At 40.6% G+C, this 19,880-nt stretch overlaps 1 protein-coding gene across 9 annotated transcripts in view; it reads right to left on the bottom strand.

Moving 5' to 3' along the window:
* EXOC6 (exocyst complex component 6) overlaps positions 1–19,880 on the bottom strand; it is an 84,820-nt gene that overhangs the window by 1,960 nt on the left and 62,980 nt on the right. For all 9 annotated transcript variants that reach the window (XM_071564268.1, XM_071564269.1, XM_071564271.1 and 6 more), the window contains one exon: positions 28–140. In XM_071564268.1, coding sequence (XP_071420369.1) covers positions 28–140 — 113 coding nt within the window. The remainder of the gene's footprint in view (positions 1–27; positions 141–19,880) is intronic.

The raw sequence follows: 19,880 nt of genomic DNA, 5'->3' as shown, positions 1-19,880 counted from the left end.
GTCGGCAGCTCCGGCCCCCGCACTTACTTCTCTAGGAGCGTGAGGGCCGTGCTGGGGTTGACCCTCAGGTACTTGGAGGTGGCCTGCCCGTAGTCAGCCAAGTAGGTGGACCAGTCCCACACCATGAAGAGGTCCAGGAGCTGCGGGGGAAGAGGAGGATGAGGGAGCGCGGGGCGGCTCCGCGGAGAGGAGACCGGCCGCCCCTCGCCGAGCCCAGCCGACACCCCCCTTCACCTGCCCATTTCTTTCTTTAACGTGTCTCGCCTCCCTCCGTGCGCAGGGAGGCGGCTGTGCAGGTTTGGCCCGAGGAGGGGATGCTAATGGCTTCTTTGGTGTTAGGGAGCTTGCTTTACCGTGGGTAGCAAGATCGGGATGCTCGTGTCTGCTGCTCCTTAACAGTAATTTAAACCAGAGGTTCAGGTTGTCTCAACTAAGTGAATTAAACACCTCCTGCTGCACTCTCCACTGTGACTGATCCCCAAAACTCAGTGCCAAGCCCCGGGCACACTTCTGGCCCAAACAAACCCAAACACTTCAGTGGAGGAATAAAAAGACTCCAAGCACGGTCCTACGCCTGGCTGCAGTTTCATATCAGGCCTTTGACTCATGATCTCAGAGCTGCTGTTGACAAACAGCCTGCTTTTACAATCAGACGCAATGCTGAACCGCCAGCACCCTCGCAGCCCTCCAAGCCTGATTTCCCCTCCATCATCCCGGGGTGCAGGCCAGGCACCGCTGGGCACCCTGCCCAGGCTGCCAGGGGCCAGGATACAGGCAGCCCCGCTCAGGGAAGCCTTTCCCACGGCTACCTGCGGGCCGGCGGGCCCCACTGCCATTGACGTCAATGGCGGGGCGCCCCCAGCTTCCCCCTGCGTCTGGTGCCTGGCCTTGTCCCGCTGCTGAGGGCTAACAAGGGCTTGTTCTCAGGCTGCCCTGTGTTAGCCAAAACTACTGTGTTAAAATAAGCGTGGGGAACCATTAGCAACACTTTGCCCCAGCTCGCAGTGCCCATGGCAGCATAACCTAGAGCCCCTGCTTGCCTGGAGGCCTGCTGAATTGGTAATGCTGGAAAGGTGGTGCGGAACAGGATTTTCTGCAACAAAACTGCTTTAAAAATGTAAGACTACTGCAACTCACACCATTTTGCTACTTAAAGAAAGAACCCTGTTCACTTCAAACAGGGTTCTGCTTCTGCTAACCCAGATCAGAGCTGTTAGAGCTGGGGCACAACAGTAACAGCTCCCGCTCCCGCAGGGAGAGCTACAGCAGGCTATGCTAAGAGGAGGACTGCACCTCCAAAAACCTTCCCTTTCTCAAACTTCTCAGCCTGATGAAGTGCCAAAGGTGTCCAACAATACTTATCCCCAAAATCATAACACCAACTTAATTAAATAAAAGTATACAGTAGCAACATTTCCTGCCTTTGTACCAAACCAGACACAATTGCTGCTGTTGTCCCAAAGACCTTCAGGGACCGTTACAAACCACAGTGACATCTAGACTGTACACTTAACTACCTCACATGGATGAAAGGTATTTTAAAAGGAAAGAAGCTAGTTCATTCTCTGCTGACTATACACCCATAATAGCTGTCAAGATCAAATGCAAATAGTTCTTTCCCACAAAGCCCTTTCTCAGAATGGATGGCACCAATTCCCATACTGAGCTGAGGAGAACATCCTTTAGTCACAGAGCAAACAGCCTTGGGAAGGCTAGTTAGTTCAGGAATTAGTATAATTTGTGAAACCCACAGCCCCAGTTTGCTGCTCTATGCTACTGATCACTTACCTGTGTTACACAGTCAGTAGAGCCCAGTCCTCAGAGGCTGTATGAAATTTAAAAGCACAACCCAAAGAGTGGAAAGGTGTGACAGGCAGATGCACAACTCAGTCTGGGAAGATAAAGCTGACAACCACAAGAGTCCAAACTATATAATCTGGTGATTTCATGCTCCCTTTCTTACAGAGAAGCAAGCAATGTATCAATAAATTACTGCTAATTACAATGCTATTTGTCATGGGCTTCAGGTGGGAGATGGTCCTTAAGAAAGGACATGCAGTTCCTTCAAGTAGTTGTGTTTAGTAAATCAAAGGTGAAAGACTTAATTTCTTAACTGTAATTGACTGAAATTGAGGATTCTGGGTAAATCCTAAGTAACCCTGAAGCTCTGTATCCTGTTAGCAATGTGCAGCCCAAAGCCATCAATGACTGACACAATTACAATGCTGACAAGTTCAAAGAAACTTCTCTAACAATATCGCATGAGTGACTTCCATACCATGATTTCAGTGCTTGACTCAACTGTCTGATTGTGCCATGGCTCTGGGACATCTCGGTGATACTGACAGCTGTGCTGGAAAATTACACCTCATTTGTCACCTGGCCAAACACAGGTAGTCATGTAGCGCTCTAAACAGACCGTGGAGTTTTGCTTTTCAACACATGAGGTAAAAAAAGTCCCAAAAGAACATGAAGCATATTCTGTGCACCCCAAGACAGTCCAAGAATGAACACCCCAAGCTACACTATTGGCACAGGGGATGTTACCCAGAGTTTCTTCCCTCTTCCTCACTTGGTCAAAGAGCTGCCCACAACCAGCCTTATGCTAATAAATCTCCTAAGTTCAAGCAGCTGTTATGATCTGAGTGCCATGATCTGGTAAATGGACTGGAGTTGGACCAAGGGTTGGAGCTGATGATCTAGGAGGTCTTTTCCAACCCAATCGATTCTATGATACTATGTGGCAGGTAACTCACAGGAGCAGGGACATGCAATCAAATGAAACATACCACTCAATCACAGCTCCCTTCCCTCCTGCACAGATGTCCAGGGTCTGCAGTGTGACAATCATGGCCTGCTTCTGGAGTAAACATGACAGGGAGCCGCATATACTGCAGGAGACCAGAGTGCTGCTGTGCACAATTATGCATTGCGCATTTTGTGCCCCTCACAGCTGCAGTTCTGCACTGTGGCATATTGCTGTATGTAATGAGCTTTGACAGCATGAACTGTATGCTGTGGGTGGGCAAGAGCTGCCTGGTGTGCAGCTCTTTGGATCTGTGTCCTGACCATTCTAACACCTGCATCTGACCTGGCACTTGGACTCAGCGGATGTACAGTCCATGCAGACACTTTGTGAGGGGAGCAGGTTGGTGAGCAGCCAACTGCAGGAAGGACAATCTAGCAGAAATGTCCCAGGACCACCACATGTGTAATGGTAAACTTCAATCCACTCACCGAAAGCCTCCCTTGAGCATAACCCCAAATTCACCTTCACTCCTGCAGCCATGCTGCAGAGGTGTCAACCCTACAATCTGCTTCAGTTTCTGCTCCTCTGTTCCTTTCCGATCTCCTATCTTTTGCTACATGAATGTCTGCCGCAATTAAATGAAGCACTTTAATTCCTCTTCCTCATATAGAAAAAGTAGCACCATCTTGGCCACAGGCATATGATGTATATGAAGTACACAAGAATTTACTGGTTTTGTGACAATATTTTTACTGTGATAAGTAGAATCAACTTAATAAAGGCCAAGGTGAAGCAACATTTCCCTACTACTATTTTATCTACTAAAACTGTCACTATTACCAAAACAATAACTAAAAATGAGATGTATTGTCTAGAAAGAAATGGCATGCAGTGTTGTAAGATAAATATGGGCAAAGAGTAGGTCCTGGCAATAAATATTTTCCAGCCTCAAAAATCAAAGGCCACAGAGTGTAGCGCATCACACTGGTGCTACTGACTGTGATTTCTTCAAGGTTAGAATATGCATTGCTTGCCATAAAATTTGAATAGGAAAAATGTTTATTTTCAGCATGCATCTTTCCAAAGTTAATATGTATGGGAAAACCTTCCAAACCAGACAGAAAGACCACCTCTCCCACTACACCAAGAATTCGGAGGCAGTGCAGCCCTTTCTAGCTGTTAGTCAGCCACTCAGCCCCACCTAAGGAGCAACCCAAGGGTGCTCAGTCAGAAGCAGCTTATCATGCAGCCAAAACCACTGTGAAGTACCAAATAAACTAGATATATCTACTCTACTACACAAGAACAATGCACAGCTGTACTCCCTTTATCCCATAACAATCATGAAAAATAAGAATAAGCTAAGACAGGCAATACTCTACCTGAGTATTTTATAATGAAGCAGAATATGCTTCCCAGGACCAAGGAGCAATTACTACCCTCTGACTAGGAATAATTTGCAGAGAACTGTGTTTGTGTGTCAGAGTCACTACAAAAACAAAACCAAAAAACCTGCAACCACCCCCCACAAGCTTATCCTTTCAGGTATACCACAGAAAGCATCCAACAGACCATTCACTGACGTTTACAAGATAGGGCAGTCACTTTGCCTCATTTAGAGAATTTTGCCTCTTCCAAAGGTGTGATAGAATGGGAATCTTTAGCCAACATCTTGGAACCATCAGGATTGACGATTATAAAGCAACATGTTTCTTTTACTGTACATGAAACAGTACTGCCTTCTAAAAAAAGCACCTCATTAGTCACATACATACTTTTAACACTATAGGGAACCTATATCTCTGGTTGCTGTTCTGCATTTTTATTTTGCGTGATGTTCTACAATGCTTTGGTTTTCTAACTTTTTGTTCATGTCTAGATGTTTTCTAAATGCCTTTTATGTCTAATATTAGATCTCTCTGATAAACAACACTTGGGAAAAATAGGTGTTTATATGTACTTATATAAAAATTTATAGTAATTTCTTACATTATACAGATAACACTGCTATTTTTAACTGGAAGTTTATTTTAAGCAGAACAATTGTATTGTAAAAGATAGTAAGCTATGTTCTGGTTAAAAGAGGTCCTACTTTAAGACCTTGCCATCTAACAGGACCAATTAACACAAAACATTACAATATTGATGCTACAGGGGAAAAAATTCTGAAGATTTTAGGGACAGAAATCTTGTTTCAAATAGGGCACTTGCATCTATTCTTCATAGTCAGGATTCTCGTGTTTTCCCAGTATCTAGGTGATTTGTCTGTGTTTCGATAGAAATTCCTGTTCATCACTGCCCACTAAAGCTTTGTCTTGTATTACCTAAAGTTCAGAGCAGCTCAGCCATAGTCCTCTATTTAGGCCATCTTGTAATTACGTGAGAATTTTGTGCACTGGGAACTGCTGGAATCAACCATCCGGCCCTTTCAATGCCATTTGAGCCTCTTGTCACATCCTCAGATATCATACAGATGCCCTTTCCTTTTTACTTTTGGGCAACTGTCAGGAATAATCTTGGAAGAGAATGCAACTTTGGGAACTAGCTATGCACAGAGTCAACACAGCAACAGACGGGAGGAGACATGAGCTTTGCAGATGGAAATGGGGGCAGTCTTCCATTAGACAACAGCAACTGTGCTGGTTATACTACAAAAATCCTAACTGCGAATTATCAAGGTAGCTTAGTACAAGTAGGAATGGTGCTGTTACCTCTTCTGCATGAGTGTCAGCACATAGCTGTGGTTGTACAACAGACACCAGTGATTCAGGAGTTGGAGATAAAAATGAGGAGTTGTACACTCAATATCCTACTTACCTTTCGGTAAAGTCAAATATTCAATCCAAAGAAAAGTAATTCTTTCAACATATCACTGTCAGTTATGTCCTTCTGGCCCACTCCTCTTGCTCACAAGCTGAATATTTCTTATGCTAAGCAGTTTATTAACCCCTAATCACCCAGTTACTTCTGGACTTGATTGCATGTGTAATTACCTTTTGTCAGGTACAATTTGCCTGATAAACATGTCAGAACACTTGCTGCTTAGTCTGTTGAAACAGATAAATGCTGTCTTTCCACAGCCTTGGGGCATAATTAACAGGGAAAAAAAAGGCAGTTATAAAAACACACAGAAGCTGATTCAGTGAGGCAGGAGTTCACAGCGTGCAGCCCGCCAAGGCCCATTGCCTGGCCCGCTACGCTTGCCTGAGCTCTTATTGAGTTCCAGCCTGCTGTGACAGGGCAACGGGGGCAGACCTCAAAAATTGAGATTTCAAGTAGGTTTCCACGTGAACTTCAAAAAAGAGTGGGATGATGCCTGTTTGAAAAAAAACCCAAAACCAAAACAGTGAAGCAGCAGATAATGAAATTGTTAAGAGTCCCTGTCATCACAATGTGTTATACGCTCAAGAAGACTCTCTGAGATAGGACTGAGAAAAACTAAAAGAAGGCAAAGAAAAACCAGAAAAAGCAAAATGGTCAAGATTAAACAGAAATGCTTTGTGGCATCCTTGGGCTCAGTTGCTTCTGATTTCTGCCCTGTAGTGTTTGCAGGTTATGCACCCATGCGCTACGGGGAGTGCGAAAAAAGAAATTCTTACCTGACCTCTGGATAACCCAAACAGGAGATTAGCCCATTTCCAAGCAAAGCAGGTTGTCACACTGTTAGGCCAATTGCTTCTATTGACACTTTGCATAAACATCTTACACAGGGTGATCAGAAAGGACTGTTATGCCATTAACGCTCTTTTTATTTTTTTATACCTAAGCCTTACAGAATAAAGGCCTTTCTGAGTAAGGGATAACAAAAGGGTCAAAAGGTCACAAACATTCTTTTAAGTAGGCAAAAATCGGGGAAGTTTAGATTCATTGAAAAGTGCAAATTGGAATTTTTTTTGCATCTTGGGACATTCCAGCACACTCAGCTTTTTCTAATTTCACTTCTAGCAAATTCATTAATCTACTTAACTGTGCATTTTTACTTTTACTTTTAAATAAGAAAAATGCTAAAATCTTCATTTTAGAAAATAGCAAGCTGTCTAACCTTCTCAGCTAATCAGTAATCTAAACACATTTAGACATTATCATTAAAATCCTCGTGAGGACCAGTGTGAAAATATATAGAACTTTTCTTGCAAGTGGGATGACTAAACAGTTTCCCATGTACAGTTTTCATGTATAATTTTCACAGCGTGTGGTTTGCACTGTGTACAGCAAAATATTCTATATTTTCTTTTGTTTCGCTTTTGCTTTGATCAGAGATGGAAACAATCTCCCTTTAATAGTATAAAAGCCACCTGCTGGGCATCACAGACTACAGCTAATTGGTAAATTCTTTGAAATTTTGATATAATGGATTTTGACCTCTTTAATTAAAAAAACCCCAAAGCCTAGAATACGGTGAACTCTTCTGGGAAATGAACAGTGCCAAGCATATACAACTGCAAGCTACCCTCAGCCTTTTCTTGGGAAAGAGTACAGAAATAACATTACAATTTGTTCCCTGAGGATGCGTGCCTTTTGACCTAGGCAAAAAAGACCTAACACATGGCTGTTGTTAGCTATGTATCATCTAAGTCACTAAGATAAAGAAATAGCAAACACATTAATATTTAAATTATAACTATTTTATTGGGTTTTGGAGCTAAAAACCACCAAGTATGGAAAGGACTTTTTCATTTTAAACACAGTAAACTCACAAAAGCCACTCTCAAATGTCCCAGTCCTCAACATTTCCTACTCCAAGGAGCTCACACTGTACCAACAGACCACATCTTGTACTCAGAAAGACAAATGGGGTTGATGACCAAAGAGGAAGCCTGTCAACCAGAATCATTGTTGTTTCATAATTTCTGACATAATGTTAACCTTTCAGTGAAGCTATAATCTCATCAGTTTGTGAACTCTGAGGCAGCGCTGTCTTTCTTTTGTTAAAACACTTATTTATATTCTGCCCAGCATAATGGGGCCATGGTCCTTGACTGGGACTCACAGGCACTGCAGTAACACAGCCACACAACAACGACACTTTTTTCATCTTTGGTGAGGATTCATGCACAAGTACACATGAGTATATGTTACACAGGTGTACAGTTAAGTCCAAGAAATGAACCAAAACTCCCCTGCATAACCATGTAGATAACACCACCATTATTTACCAAATGTTATGTCCCTGTTTATTAAAGCATACACACCATGAAAGCACTTACTAAACTGGAACAAAAACATCAAGGACCAGAATCAGAACTGGACAAAGACAAGTCTTGTTCACTCTAAACATTTCTTAGTCACAAAGAACAACAGAAGTACTTAAAATATAGATATCTAAGTCTAGCTTGAAAGAAACAAAGACAGAGCTTGCTAACTGTAGACTAACATCGTACTATCCAAATACAATTATCACTTAATCAGTAGGTGTTCCTTACTGCTGACAAGTATCTTGTTAGCCTGGTTAGCAAGTCTGCCTGCCACTTGCCAAAATACTTCGTTTTATTTACACCTGGTGATTTATTTGGTGAATGTGGTGAATTCTAAAATCCCCCCGACTGATCACATAGCTGGAATAACTGCACATTGGTCTTGTATTTCAAAGTGTAAATTGATCTTTTGGTCCGTGACTGTCTTCCTATAGTTTATGCTACCCTTTTTTTGGATTGGTACAACAAATGGATTTTCAAAGTGATGTTATGGGGACTTAGCTATGCAATTCCCATCAGTGTCAATGGGGGTCGCAGGCTAAATTCCTAGACAATGCTTTGAAAACTGAGCCCTCGATTTTCAAAGGAAGCACAGTTTGTGTTAAAAAGGCAGTCTCTTTCAATTTTTAAGCCACTGCATTAAAACGTGCCTTTTTTTTCACCACCACGCAGTTAGAAATTGTGTCTAAATTTGGGACATTGTAATGTTCACAAGAACGGAACAATTTTATATTTAAACACTACCATCTGTTTCAAATTTGTAAGTCAGTATCTTGAATGCTGGGATACAATCTTTAACACATTCATAAAGGTACAATGCATAAACTCAGAAGTTATGACAGCTGAACCACTGGGAATTACTGTTATGCTAAGAAAAAAACAGAAGTTATTTGTAATCATGTATCTTTTGTAAGCAAAAATTCTTCCAAAGGGCAGAATTTTTTCCTAAAATATGGACCTTCTGGTACACTCTGAGAGATGCCTGGTCTTGTCACATTCACAAGCGAGTCAAATACATTTTTTATTCTCTGGCACTTCAAATGAATTTAGGCCTGCCTACAAAATAAAACCCTTGTGGTTGAGGTCATGTGAACAAGCTTGTTGCTGTTACCATAACCAGAAAAACACTTACAATGTATAATTTTTACAAATCCCATTAAAACTTCAAGAAGCCCAAGATGTAACATCTGAATACGCTGAAAAATAGTTACAAATACAAATAGCTGGGCCCTATGAATACACAGTATAGCAATAAGTAAGACCTCTTCAAAGAAGATTTGTTTAATTACAGTGAAAATGTTTATTATGAAGTGTGTTGTTCTTCATCATTAAAGAATAAGCTGGACGAGTAGCAAAAGAACTGTCTTTGAGTCTAGAAACAGGGAAGAGTTTGAAAAGCAGGAGCCTGGCACACAGTCAGGCTCCGGAGGGCACAGGCTGAGGCCAAATTGCTCCTGTCAAGCGTGTTAGTCCGTACACAAAGTCCCTCTAGACAAAGCGTAAAACTATGTCAATGACAAAATTTGTGTGGATTAAAAATTGTGTATTATGCAATGGTCAGGTCATTCACCATTTGTTTGGGTTTGAGCTTCTGACACAGAGGTGTACACGCTCGAACAGCACGCAGGGGTGACAAGTGCAGCCCCCAAAACAGGCCATCTGCTTCTGACCTGAACGAGACTTTGAAAACAATTTCAGCTGCTAATATTATGAAAAATTGAATATAGCACAGTTAAATTTAAGATGTCATTTTCATTTGGTTTCTGGCTTTTTTTTAAACACATTTGCCATAATAAATATTGACATTTACTAAAATAAAATTTTACAGTTTAGTTTACTTAAACTTTGATTTTCTATAAGCACTTTTATCAACTGCACAAGACTTACAACGGGCTTGCTTTAAACTATTTGCTCATCCGTGAAATTATGCCATAAATAGCATTTGAACTGATTCACTAAAAAAATGTGTTCAAAATTTTCAGAATCTGAAGTTAAAATTGAATTTTAACCTCCTTCTCTGCTTTAGAGAAGGTGTGACTAACGTAAAATAATCTAATTTGGTGTAACTAGAATAAAATTCAAACACCAAACATGTTCCAATTCAACTTCCATACTGTGTTCTGGAGTTGAACACTCTTGTTCCATCTGTCACATTTAATATTTAGCAGTATCCCTGTGAGTTACTCCAGATGCTTGCAGTCTTACAAGTATATGTACTATACCATGAAAAGTCATTATCTGACAAATGCTGTTTTTAACTAAAACAAACTGACCTTGTATACATGCACATCTAATCTACACAGTCAGGCTGCTGTACCCTAGAACTGAACATCTGCAGCGCTCTGCCCAAGTATAATTACAACTCCAAGTTTACATTTCAGTCCCATTACTTCTAGGATTGAAGGAAGGAGTTTCAGACACACAGTCCTGGTGTGCAAATGCAAACTGATGCCTACGGGAAGACAAGTAAGCACGGCACAGCTCTATGGCATCAGCTTCGTGCTTACAGAGGAGGCAAAGCCTGCGGCTCTTTGTGTGAAGCTGCAGCTCACAGAACAGATCCAGGACACTGACAACCTGGGCACTGGGATCTAGTGATTCAGTGAACAGGCTATTTCCCTCTTCTAGCTTTCCAGTTATTTCTTGTCATATTGTGACTTGGAAAAAACACCAGAGAAAATTATATCTATGAAATACACTGAAATTACATTGCTACAGAGATTGATTCAACCTACAAGGAGGACATAGATCAGGTCTGCAAGGCTTATGAGCACCTTTTGAATCTGCAGTATTTGATCTCCTCAGAGGTCCATGAACTCTAGTGTACACTATGAAACACATCATCTCCACTGAGGTAACATGGGACTAGCAGGTAGTTTGTTTCAACATAATGGAATGATTACTTTTAAATTTAAAACTTTTCAGGTTTGCTTTATTTTAAGATCTGTGCACTTATCAAAAGCTGCACATCTAAAATAAAAAAGATACAGTTGCAGTGCTCCAGATTCTACTCTTAGGTGCCCATCAAAGCACTCAGGATTTTATGCACAAGTGTCTCTCTGAAAAGCCCCTGCAGAAATCAGATACAAATACAGCAACTGTTCAATAAAGTATCTCAGCTGATCTTGGGTGCTGAATTAGAATATGTGGAAAAGCCAGTGCAATCAGTGCAAAAATTCAGTGCAATCCATAAGGCAAAGACACTTGGAGATGTGGTCATCATAAGTTTACTGTAAACAGATAGTTATTTCTTCCAAAGTAGTGCACTCAGGGTATGGCTGCATAACCACCCTTCATAGCAGATGAAGTTACATCCCTTAGGGAAAGCTATGCTAGACCTGGGAACCACTGGACAAGGAATTCCACAATCAGTAGCTCAGGAATGTAAATGGAGACAAGTTAAAAGCAAAGCCAAAATCACTAGAAAAGACATTTCATATTCTTTCCTGGACAACATTCACTTTTTTCTTCAGCTACAACAAGACATTTCCTTCCACATTTATATCTATCAAATGACTTTAAAAGCATTTTAGCAAATACTACAGCCCACATAACATCCTGGTCTTGCTTTTGTTAACTTGTTGTATAGATAACATGGTTTAGCAGAGGCTTCTGAGCCCAGCAGGTCGCAGTAACAAGAAACCTGGATTTGCTTTTCTTGTTGGCTTTTTGTACAAGATCTTTCTCCTCCTGCTGCTATTTGCTGATGTATTAGGATAAACCTTTTCTGATTAGTGGCAGTAGTCCAGTACAACTTCTTTTCTAAGAAACACACCTTAAAGAAATTATTCTCCTTAGAAGTTATCTTTTTCCTTTAGATTATGCCTTTTCTCTTCACTTCCATAGAGAGTATTTTCTTAAAATGTTTTATCGGAAAAATTATTTGTTATGATTGATCTCGGAAGACACAGTAATTCTAAAGTATGTTATGACATTCGTAATAATTACTCTTCATATTTTAGCCCCAACAAATCGCAGCATCCATGGAACTTTGGCTGAGTAATGATGGCAAAATTCAGCCTCTAATGCCTCCTGCAATTTGAAAACATCTTCACCTGACTTTACTTGCCACTTTGAAATGTTATCCCTTTCTGATGAGTAATCCTGTGCTAGATTCTTTTGCTTCTTAAACGAACATTATTCTCACCCTTTATTGACAGACCACATGTAAGCACCGTTAATCCTCTAGTAATTAACACCCTTATTACAGTAATTTTAATGCAAAGAAGTTTAAATCACATTATTGGTTTTATTTAATTAAGCTATGAGGACTGCTTTACACTGTCATTTGAGTTTTCAGCTTGTGCCTTTTCTCCCAGTTATGCAGGTTCTCCATGCACATATCACACCCCTACACACCCCACCACTAATGCACTCCCCTCCCTGGTTGCTTCTGTATTTCTGTCCAGCAGTTATTCAACATTATTCCGTTTCACTGTGAACATTTGAACTACCTTGCATGTTAATGAATACAAGATGTAGAAACTACACTGAACATTTTCCATTCCCAAAATGATCATTTGGCTGTGGATTTGAATCATGGTATCAAATCCATTTTTCCAGAGGATTCGATATCTTGCTAGTGCCTAATATGAAAGAGCCACTTTTAATGTCCTTCTCATACATCCTAAGCAAGGGCAAAGATTTTTATTTAAACTTCAGATTGGTAAAAAGGAGAACTTCCATGCACTGAGTTGTGCCACTGACAAAGACCACTTTTTCTGTTACTTTGAAAATAAGTCAGGCTTTAAAGTTGCATTTGTGTGTGTGTCTACTGCATGTTCCTTTCTATGGGGAAATATCTGATGGCCTATGGGTCTCTTACAGATCTCAGGTAAGCTACTCAACTGACATGTTTGACCCAGGGTCAAAAGATGAAAACTGTCTTCTGGTTTAACTGCATCATGTTACACTGGACACTTTGGAAAAGTGTGGGCTAATTGTGTGTCCTCCTGGAACAAATTCCTGGAGGCACAGTACTGAAACCAGGAAAGTTTGCAATCTCCTGGGAACAAGGCAATCTGATGGATTCATGGACTTTATACACCATGAACTGTGTACTGAAAGTCCTTTCTTCTCCTTGGGTAAAAACACCTCTTCAAATTTCTACTTTTAAAGAAGAAATGTTCTTAATGAGTCTCAGCATACATCATGGAAAATGATAAACACAGAAAAAAGAAGGATAACAATAAGGTACATTTATAGACACAAACCAATTGGTTCTCTTTTTTCCCCTGTTTATCCCCTATCTTTAAACTCTTTTATCACCATAATCTACTTCTCCCACTTACCCATAGTTTGAATTATTTTTTTCATTTCTGTTATTATTAACTCTTTTTTTCCCCACCATCACACTCTCTATAATTGCAGGGTTTTCTTAGTTGCACTGTTCCTTTGCTACTAATGCTCTAGGGAAAGTCCTCTGGAAGAGTTTTTCTTTAAGTTCTAACACATATATTCATCTATATGTGAATCTTTCATGTAAACTTTGTTATTTCAATATTCAAACTAGTGCAACTTGTGATATCATATATTGCCCCAAAGCTGACACAACCCGTAAGAGCCACAAGTGTTAACATATATGATAACTTGTGCCTAGAAACATGCTGGTTCAGTCATGTTGCTTATAGTACAATTAGTTCACTTCATTCAGAAACCAGTTATTACAAACACAACAAAATTCAATTATTTCTTTTGCCAGCTGTTAGCATCTTTGTACAAACTTCATCTGAAGGCAGTCAGCTAGACAGAGTAATACTTTCTAATTTGTATTTCTGTAGTTCTAGAACACCCAGGCTGAAGATCAGTGTCACATTATGATACATCCTGTACAAACACTTTTGAACATATGATCTTTTTTCCTGAGTGTCCTAGTTCAGCAGGAGGGACCAGCTAACCCTGTGTGGGGGTGATCAAAGCTGTGTATTCTACCCCCTCTATTCATTCCCCAAGGTCAATAGGCCATTAGCAGCAGCTGCCCAGGGAGCCATTATCACCTTCACACCCAGCCTGAGGGGGGCGGAGCTGCTAATGGGCCATCAACAGCTCAACACCCCCTGGCTCCCAGAGTTAATCACCCACTGTGTGAGTCCCCGCCCAGGGGGAGGGACTGAGTGCTCCCTGAGGGTACATAAGTGGTGGGTAAGAAGACCTCAGGAACTTCTCGTCGGATCCAGAGCAGCAGCAGGACCTCGACAGCAGGAGATCACCGCTCTCGCCCAGACCACAGCCCTCGCCTGCACCAACAGGTTTTTCTTTTCCTTCTGCTCTGGACTTGGGGGAACCACAGGGGTCTCAGCACAAGGGCAAACAAACCCCCTCGGGTTTGTGCCCCAGGACATTGGGTTTTACTGCTGGGGTATTGTGAGTTGAAAGCAATTTCCCTTGTGTGTCAGTGTTGTTATTGTAATATTATTATTAAATTTTAGCTCTGACTTATAATCTCTCTCGTGGTGAGTTCATTTCCCCTGCTGGTTCACCTTCAAACCAGCACACTGAGACACTATGATCCAAAAGAATAAACATTCATTAACTACATTTCACTAATTCAAGTCACTGCCATACTACATCATGCAATTCCTTGTTTGTGTTGTTACTCTTCTGTAGCAGAGAACAAGTCTTGTTTTCTTGCTGTAAAAGATTCCCTTGATTTTACTGGATTTTACATATGCTCTACAGTGACTTCCAAAGATGAGATGGACTAAGTTTCTTTTTCATAGAAGAAATTATTAAAATGAAAAAAATGAGATATTCTGTCTGCTGCCTATGATTGACAGATAATTTAAAGAAGGAATGGAACATAGGTATGTTAATTGATGCAACTGAAAAAAATACTGAAGGCATATCTGTAGGGTTAAAGGGTTAGTAGTGCTGCCCAACACACACTCCATACCAGTGATATTCCCAGTTAGCTACGGCTGGAGAATGCAATTTGGGGGCAGAAATTATTGAAAATGCTAATGCAGCTATCAGTCCCATGGCTCTCTGATGGGAGACCAGGACTTAGAGATGTCAAGAGAATAACATGTAACTTCAAGGAAACCAATAATTTTCTTCTTTTGTTTGTCCAATTAGCAACATTCATTCATTACTCATAGGAACCAAATATCACTCACAGGATTCAGAGAAAGTCCTGTGGAGATGGGGGTCTCCAAAACTGAACTCCATCCATCAGCTCAGGGCTATAGAATGGTCCAGACACAATGGTAGAGATCCTGCAGCAACCAGATGTCAGCAGGAAGAAAACAGCTTGATATAAAGTATTCACAAATTTCAGGGAAGTCATGCACCTGAATCTTACTTTCTTTCATGCACATCATTTCTTACATGACAAAGATAAAGGAAGGATCAGATGGGAGCAAAACTGATAGTAGAAGAAAACTAGAGAGAAGCTTCTTTTCACCAAATATCTTCCACTGAATGGCACCTATATCAGTGACTCAAAGGAAGCGTAAGTGGGAGTTTACAAATATGATATACAGATCCACTTAGATTTGTTAATTGAGAAATTATCTGAAAGTGAATCTTCTGAAACTTTTCTACCAGTAAGTCCTTCTAAAAAAGAATACAACCTTCTCCAGATAAAGTGTATTTAGTGCTTTTTTTCATAATGCCCTTGGCAATGATTGCTTCATAAAGTGTTCCAGGCACATCGCATGCCAGTTATTGAAGAAACGTAGTATTTTGCCCAAGAAAACTGAAGCCTTGGGGGTTCTGGCATTATGTACAGGGTATACTTGGGATTTCAATTCAACTACCAAGGATACAATTTACTGCCATTTAGGTCACAGTTTTACAACAATTTCCTCTGTAACTATGGAATGAGCTTTCTTGAACAGAAAGGATTTCCAGAGATAGGAAGTTTTCATCATAACAACAGCTCTGTAGGTTTTGAGTTAATTGATTAACTATTTCTAAACTGTGTGTTGCAAAAGTACTGATGGCCAAGAAGAAGAGCTGAAAGCTGATTAAACGTGACAGTTGGTAGTATTCAGATAGGGATTCAGATATGCCCACCTAAATAGTCTTGACAGCAGCTTTTCTGTACTTTCTTTTTCTTTTCTTTTTTCCCCTTAATTTCTGCTTTGATCAACCTCTCCAGTGAAACTTCTAGTGATTTCTGTGATGGTAGTATTTAGAAGATGAGATTTCCCTGCACAGCTCTAAGTTAAGTGTTTCACCTGTACATGACAAATGAGATCAACAACTGTCAATTCCTGTCTTAGTTCCGAAAGTTATAAATTCACCAAACAACAACAAAAAATCCCCTCATGTTCAACTAAGGCTTATGTTCTTATTCAAAGGCTGTTATCTGCAGGTCTCTAAGTCAAGCTGAGCCAATACTACACAGGTTCTGTCTTCTTCTAAATACACAGTACAGATTTCTTGTCAGCTGATTTAATTCTTGCATGTATCTGGTTTGGTAAGTGGAGAATTAAGAGAATTGCATCCCTTAAATTAATTCATTTAAAGAAACAATACGAAAAATATTTTCTTATCTAACTTCCATAGTTTAGGTACCTACAGCATTCTTCACTGTCAATTAAGAGATGACATTCAGTTTAAGTAATATATCCTTACAGCTCATAGCCTTTTGTGCACAGTCTATGATAATTTCCTTAGGAGAAACGGGTAAGGTTTTTGTCATAGATGAAATAGTGTATCTTGTAGTTAAACAGCCATATGTGTATTTCTTTAGTTAAGTGACATATTGATAGAGCTACTGAAGTGAAGTAACAGCATTTGTACATGGAGTTTTCCAAACCTGTTTTCAAGGTGTGCCCCCTCATTGTCAGTAAGCAAGGATCTAGAGCAAAAAGCTTGCACACGATCAGCATGTTATTTGAACTTCTCTGCTGAAAAAGGGGCATTCAGACGAACTAGATACAATCTCTTTTGCACTGAATTTGATGAATGATTTAATGTCCCAAAGAACACACACACACCTAATAACTGGCATGTGTGCTTTTAGTTTCTGGCAGTAACAGGATAGAAATACTTACTGCCAGGAAATTACTGGCTTGCCACTCTGCTTTGATTCTGCAAACCCTTATCAAGGCAGTGTATCCAAAGCCATGCTTGTTTTCAACCCCCCACTGTTAATTTCTGTGCATTTGTTTCCAAAGCTTCCTAATTCTTACCAGCTGGCAGGTATAAATCCCATCCCAGTAATGAGCTGGCTTGCTTCTGTGTACAGAGCACTGATTGAGATCTTCCTCACAAATATCTACACACACAGCTTGTGATCGATCCTACTGTGATTAACTAAAGGCTTCTGAGAATCTAGCTGAAAAGGAGAAATCAAAACTAAGACATTCCACTGAGGAATGTAAGTGCTTACAAACCCAGTTGTCACATTTGTGTAAAGAATTCCCATTTGCTTGTAAGAATATAGCACTCTAAAAAAAACATTGTGTATCCACTGCAAGCCAGATAACACACATTTTTCTTGCAGTCATACTCAAATAGAGGTGTCATTTTGAACACAGGGATGCACATGCATGCTACCATGTATGATGCAAATACATGAGATACTGAACCTTGAAGTGTCCCTGTTCTGCTCACAGTGTGCCTCAAGTCCTCCTGCCTTAGTGCCAAGTCAATTTATGGAGAAGGGGAAGGCCAGCAAGAAAGTTGCCTTCCTCCCCCAGCCAAGTGAGGATCTATGTTCTGAAATCCAGGGAGATGCAATTCCTGTTTTGTTGCTGTCTGAAATCTGAGCTCCTTTCTTTAGCTAAATAAGCAGCATTGCATGAAAAACTGGAGAGCCACAAATCCTATTACACAGCACCCTGAGGCTGGGCTTCATGTTACAGATGTAACCTGCTCCTCTGCCTCTTCAGAGAAGCTGGGGAGTGCATAACGAGGGGAAAGGGATCAGTAAGCATTGTGAAAGAGCCTCTGTGAAGATGAAAGTCTCAGCAACCATTTCCCTCAGGAAGTAAAAGATGAAATGTTCTATACTACTTACTAATTAAAAATTCAAACTGTTGCCTTATGAAAAAAGACTTACTTCTATCTTCAAACTCTGAAGTTTTTAAGACTTACTTCTAAACATACTGTTGGGGAATTTTCTCTCTTGGAAAATGCTGGTGTTTTTTCAGATCAAGCCTCTTTCTAGGAATAGAGGCCAGGGATGGGTGTACCTGATTAATTTCAAAGCCTAGGCACTCTGTGTGCTGGCAGCCCGTGAAGGAAGCCACAACACACCTTTAGAGCCCTCACTCTTCAAGAGTCATGGTGGACAGGTTTGGCAACAGCCTGCAACTTATCTCTGAGGTCTATTGAAGAGCTCAAGAGAATTCTCCACAGGGAACACAAATGGCAAGAGCTTCGGCAGACTGCACATTGGGGGAATCAGAAACAAGCCAGAGCTGAAACACAGTTACTACCACAGGAAATTACTTCAAATTAAACAGTGCAAACAAAACAGTGGGGAAGACAGAGCTGTCAGCCTGCCTTTAGTGGCAGAAAATCCTTGACTGGGATTGAAGCCCAGTGAACCCTTACACAGCTCCTACCTTACAGGGAGTTACTTCTGAGTGTATCAGGACAGTATTACCTCTCAGTAATAAATGGGAAGCAAAGAAAAGAGGAGGGCTACTACTATTAAGAAGCAGCAAGAATTTTCCCTATTAAATAAACTTACATTTGCACTTGTTGCATATAACACTATAGGTCAGAAGGTCAGAAATATTTCTCACCAGAAAACACATTACAAAAGAAATGGAAAAGCAACTCCATGGAGAAGAAACTATCAATTTTTTGGAATTAGAAGAAAATGTATTATACCTTTAAATATCAGGTATCAATTTTCAGATTAAATACATATTGGATCCTACTAATACCTTGAATGCATACAATGCTTATCCATATGCTTATTTACACACTTCATAAACAAAAGTCTGACAAACATGTATCTTCTAATGTGTCCATGGCACATTATTCTGTAAATTAATCACACAGATTGCATTATGACTTTGTGTCTATCTCTAATGTGAAGACAATGCAAACAGAAATTGCTGAAAATCTTCAAGAATTTTCCATCATGCCTATGCTGAACTTATGGACCTTGTCGTTCACAGCCCTTGGCCTCCCAGTATGAGGGACACGGTGAGACTACACTCTGTTGTCATGTGGGTGGAGATACTGGTACTGTGGTTGCTTAACTTGGGGGTTACCAATGGCATACAATTATTTTCCTGCCCCTGTTGCAGGACCAACAACGACAGCAACTGGAGGGTATTAACAACCCTTCACATAGATGAGGGTTATTAAGAACACAGAAGAGACCCAGCTCTCCTCACCCCAGCAAAATAAGGAAATTCCACAATCATCAATCTAGCAAAATACTTAATTTGGGATCAGACAGTAGAGGAACAAATCTGTAAGCAGGGCTCATGGTGGAAAGAAACACCAGGAACAACTTGGGAAATCAGAAGTCAAGCTACATTTACAGGTTAGGTTATCTCTCTGCAGGAAAATATTTGATTTCAAGAATAGGTATGTATTACTGCCTAGTTAGTTAAGAATCAGGACATTTGACTTATGATAGCATTTGCTGGCCTGTCAGCCTACTACAAAGCTATCACTCTTGTCCACTACACACTAGTGTAGTTGATTGCACCTCACTTTGGAACACTGCACTATTTACCCAGGCTCCCCATACAGACAACAGAAAGAGATGATCCTCAGAGAGCAATGCAGCTTGCAGGAGAGCTTGGTCATCTTCATGAGATGCCAGAGACCAGTCTCTTTAAAGTAACACATGCCACTTTGATAATTGCCTTGCTGAGATGGCCTGCACCTTAGTGGCTTTAAGTGGGGTCAAAGGGTGCACGTTGGTATGACCTCAGGTCATACGCTCAGACAAGTGGCGCAAGGTATGGCACAATTACTGAAGCTGTACAGAAATATGAATCTCTCTCAATTTTCTA

The sequence above is a fragment of the Pithys albifrons genome, chromosome 9 (assembly GCF_047495875.1).
Source record: "Pithys albifrons albifrons isolate INPA30051 chromosome 9, PitAlb_v1, whole genome shotgun sequence".
Classification (NCBI taxonomy): Eukaryota; Metazoa; Chordata; class Aves; order Passeriformes; family Thamnophilidae; genus Pithys; species Pithys albifrons.
This window is presented reverse-complemented; position numbering and strand designations above follow the sequence as displayed.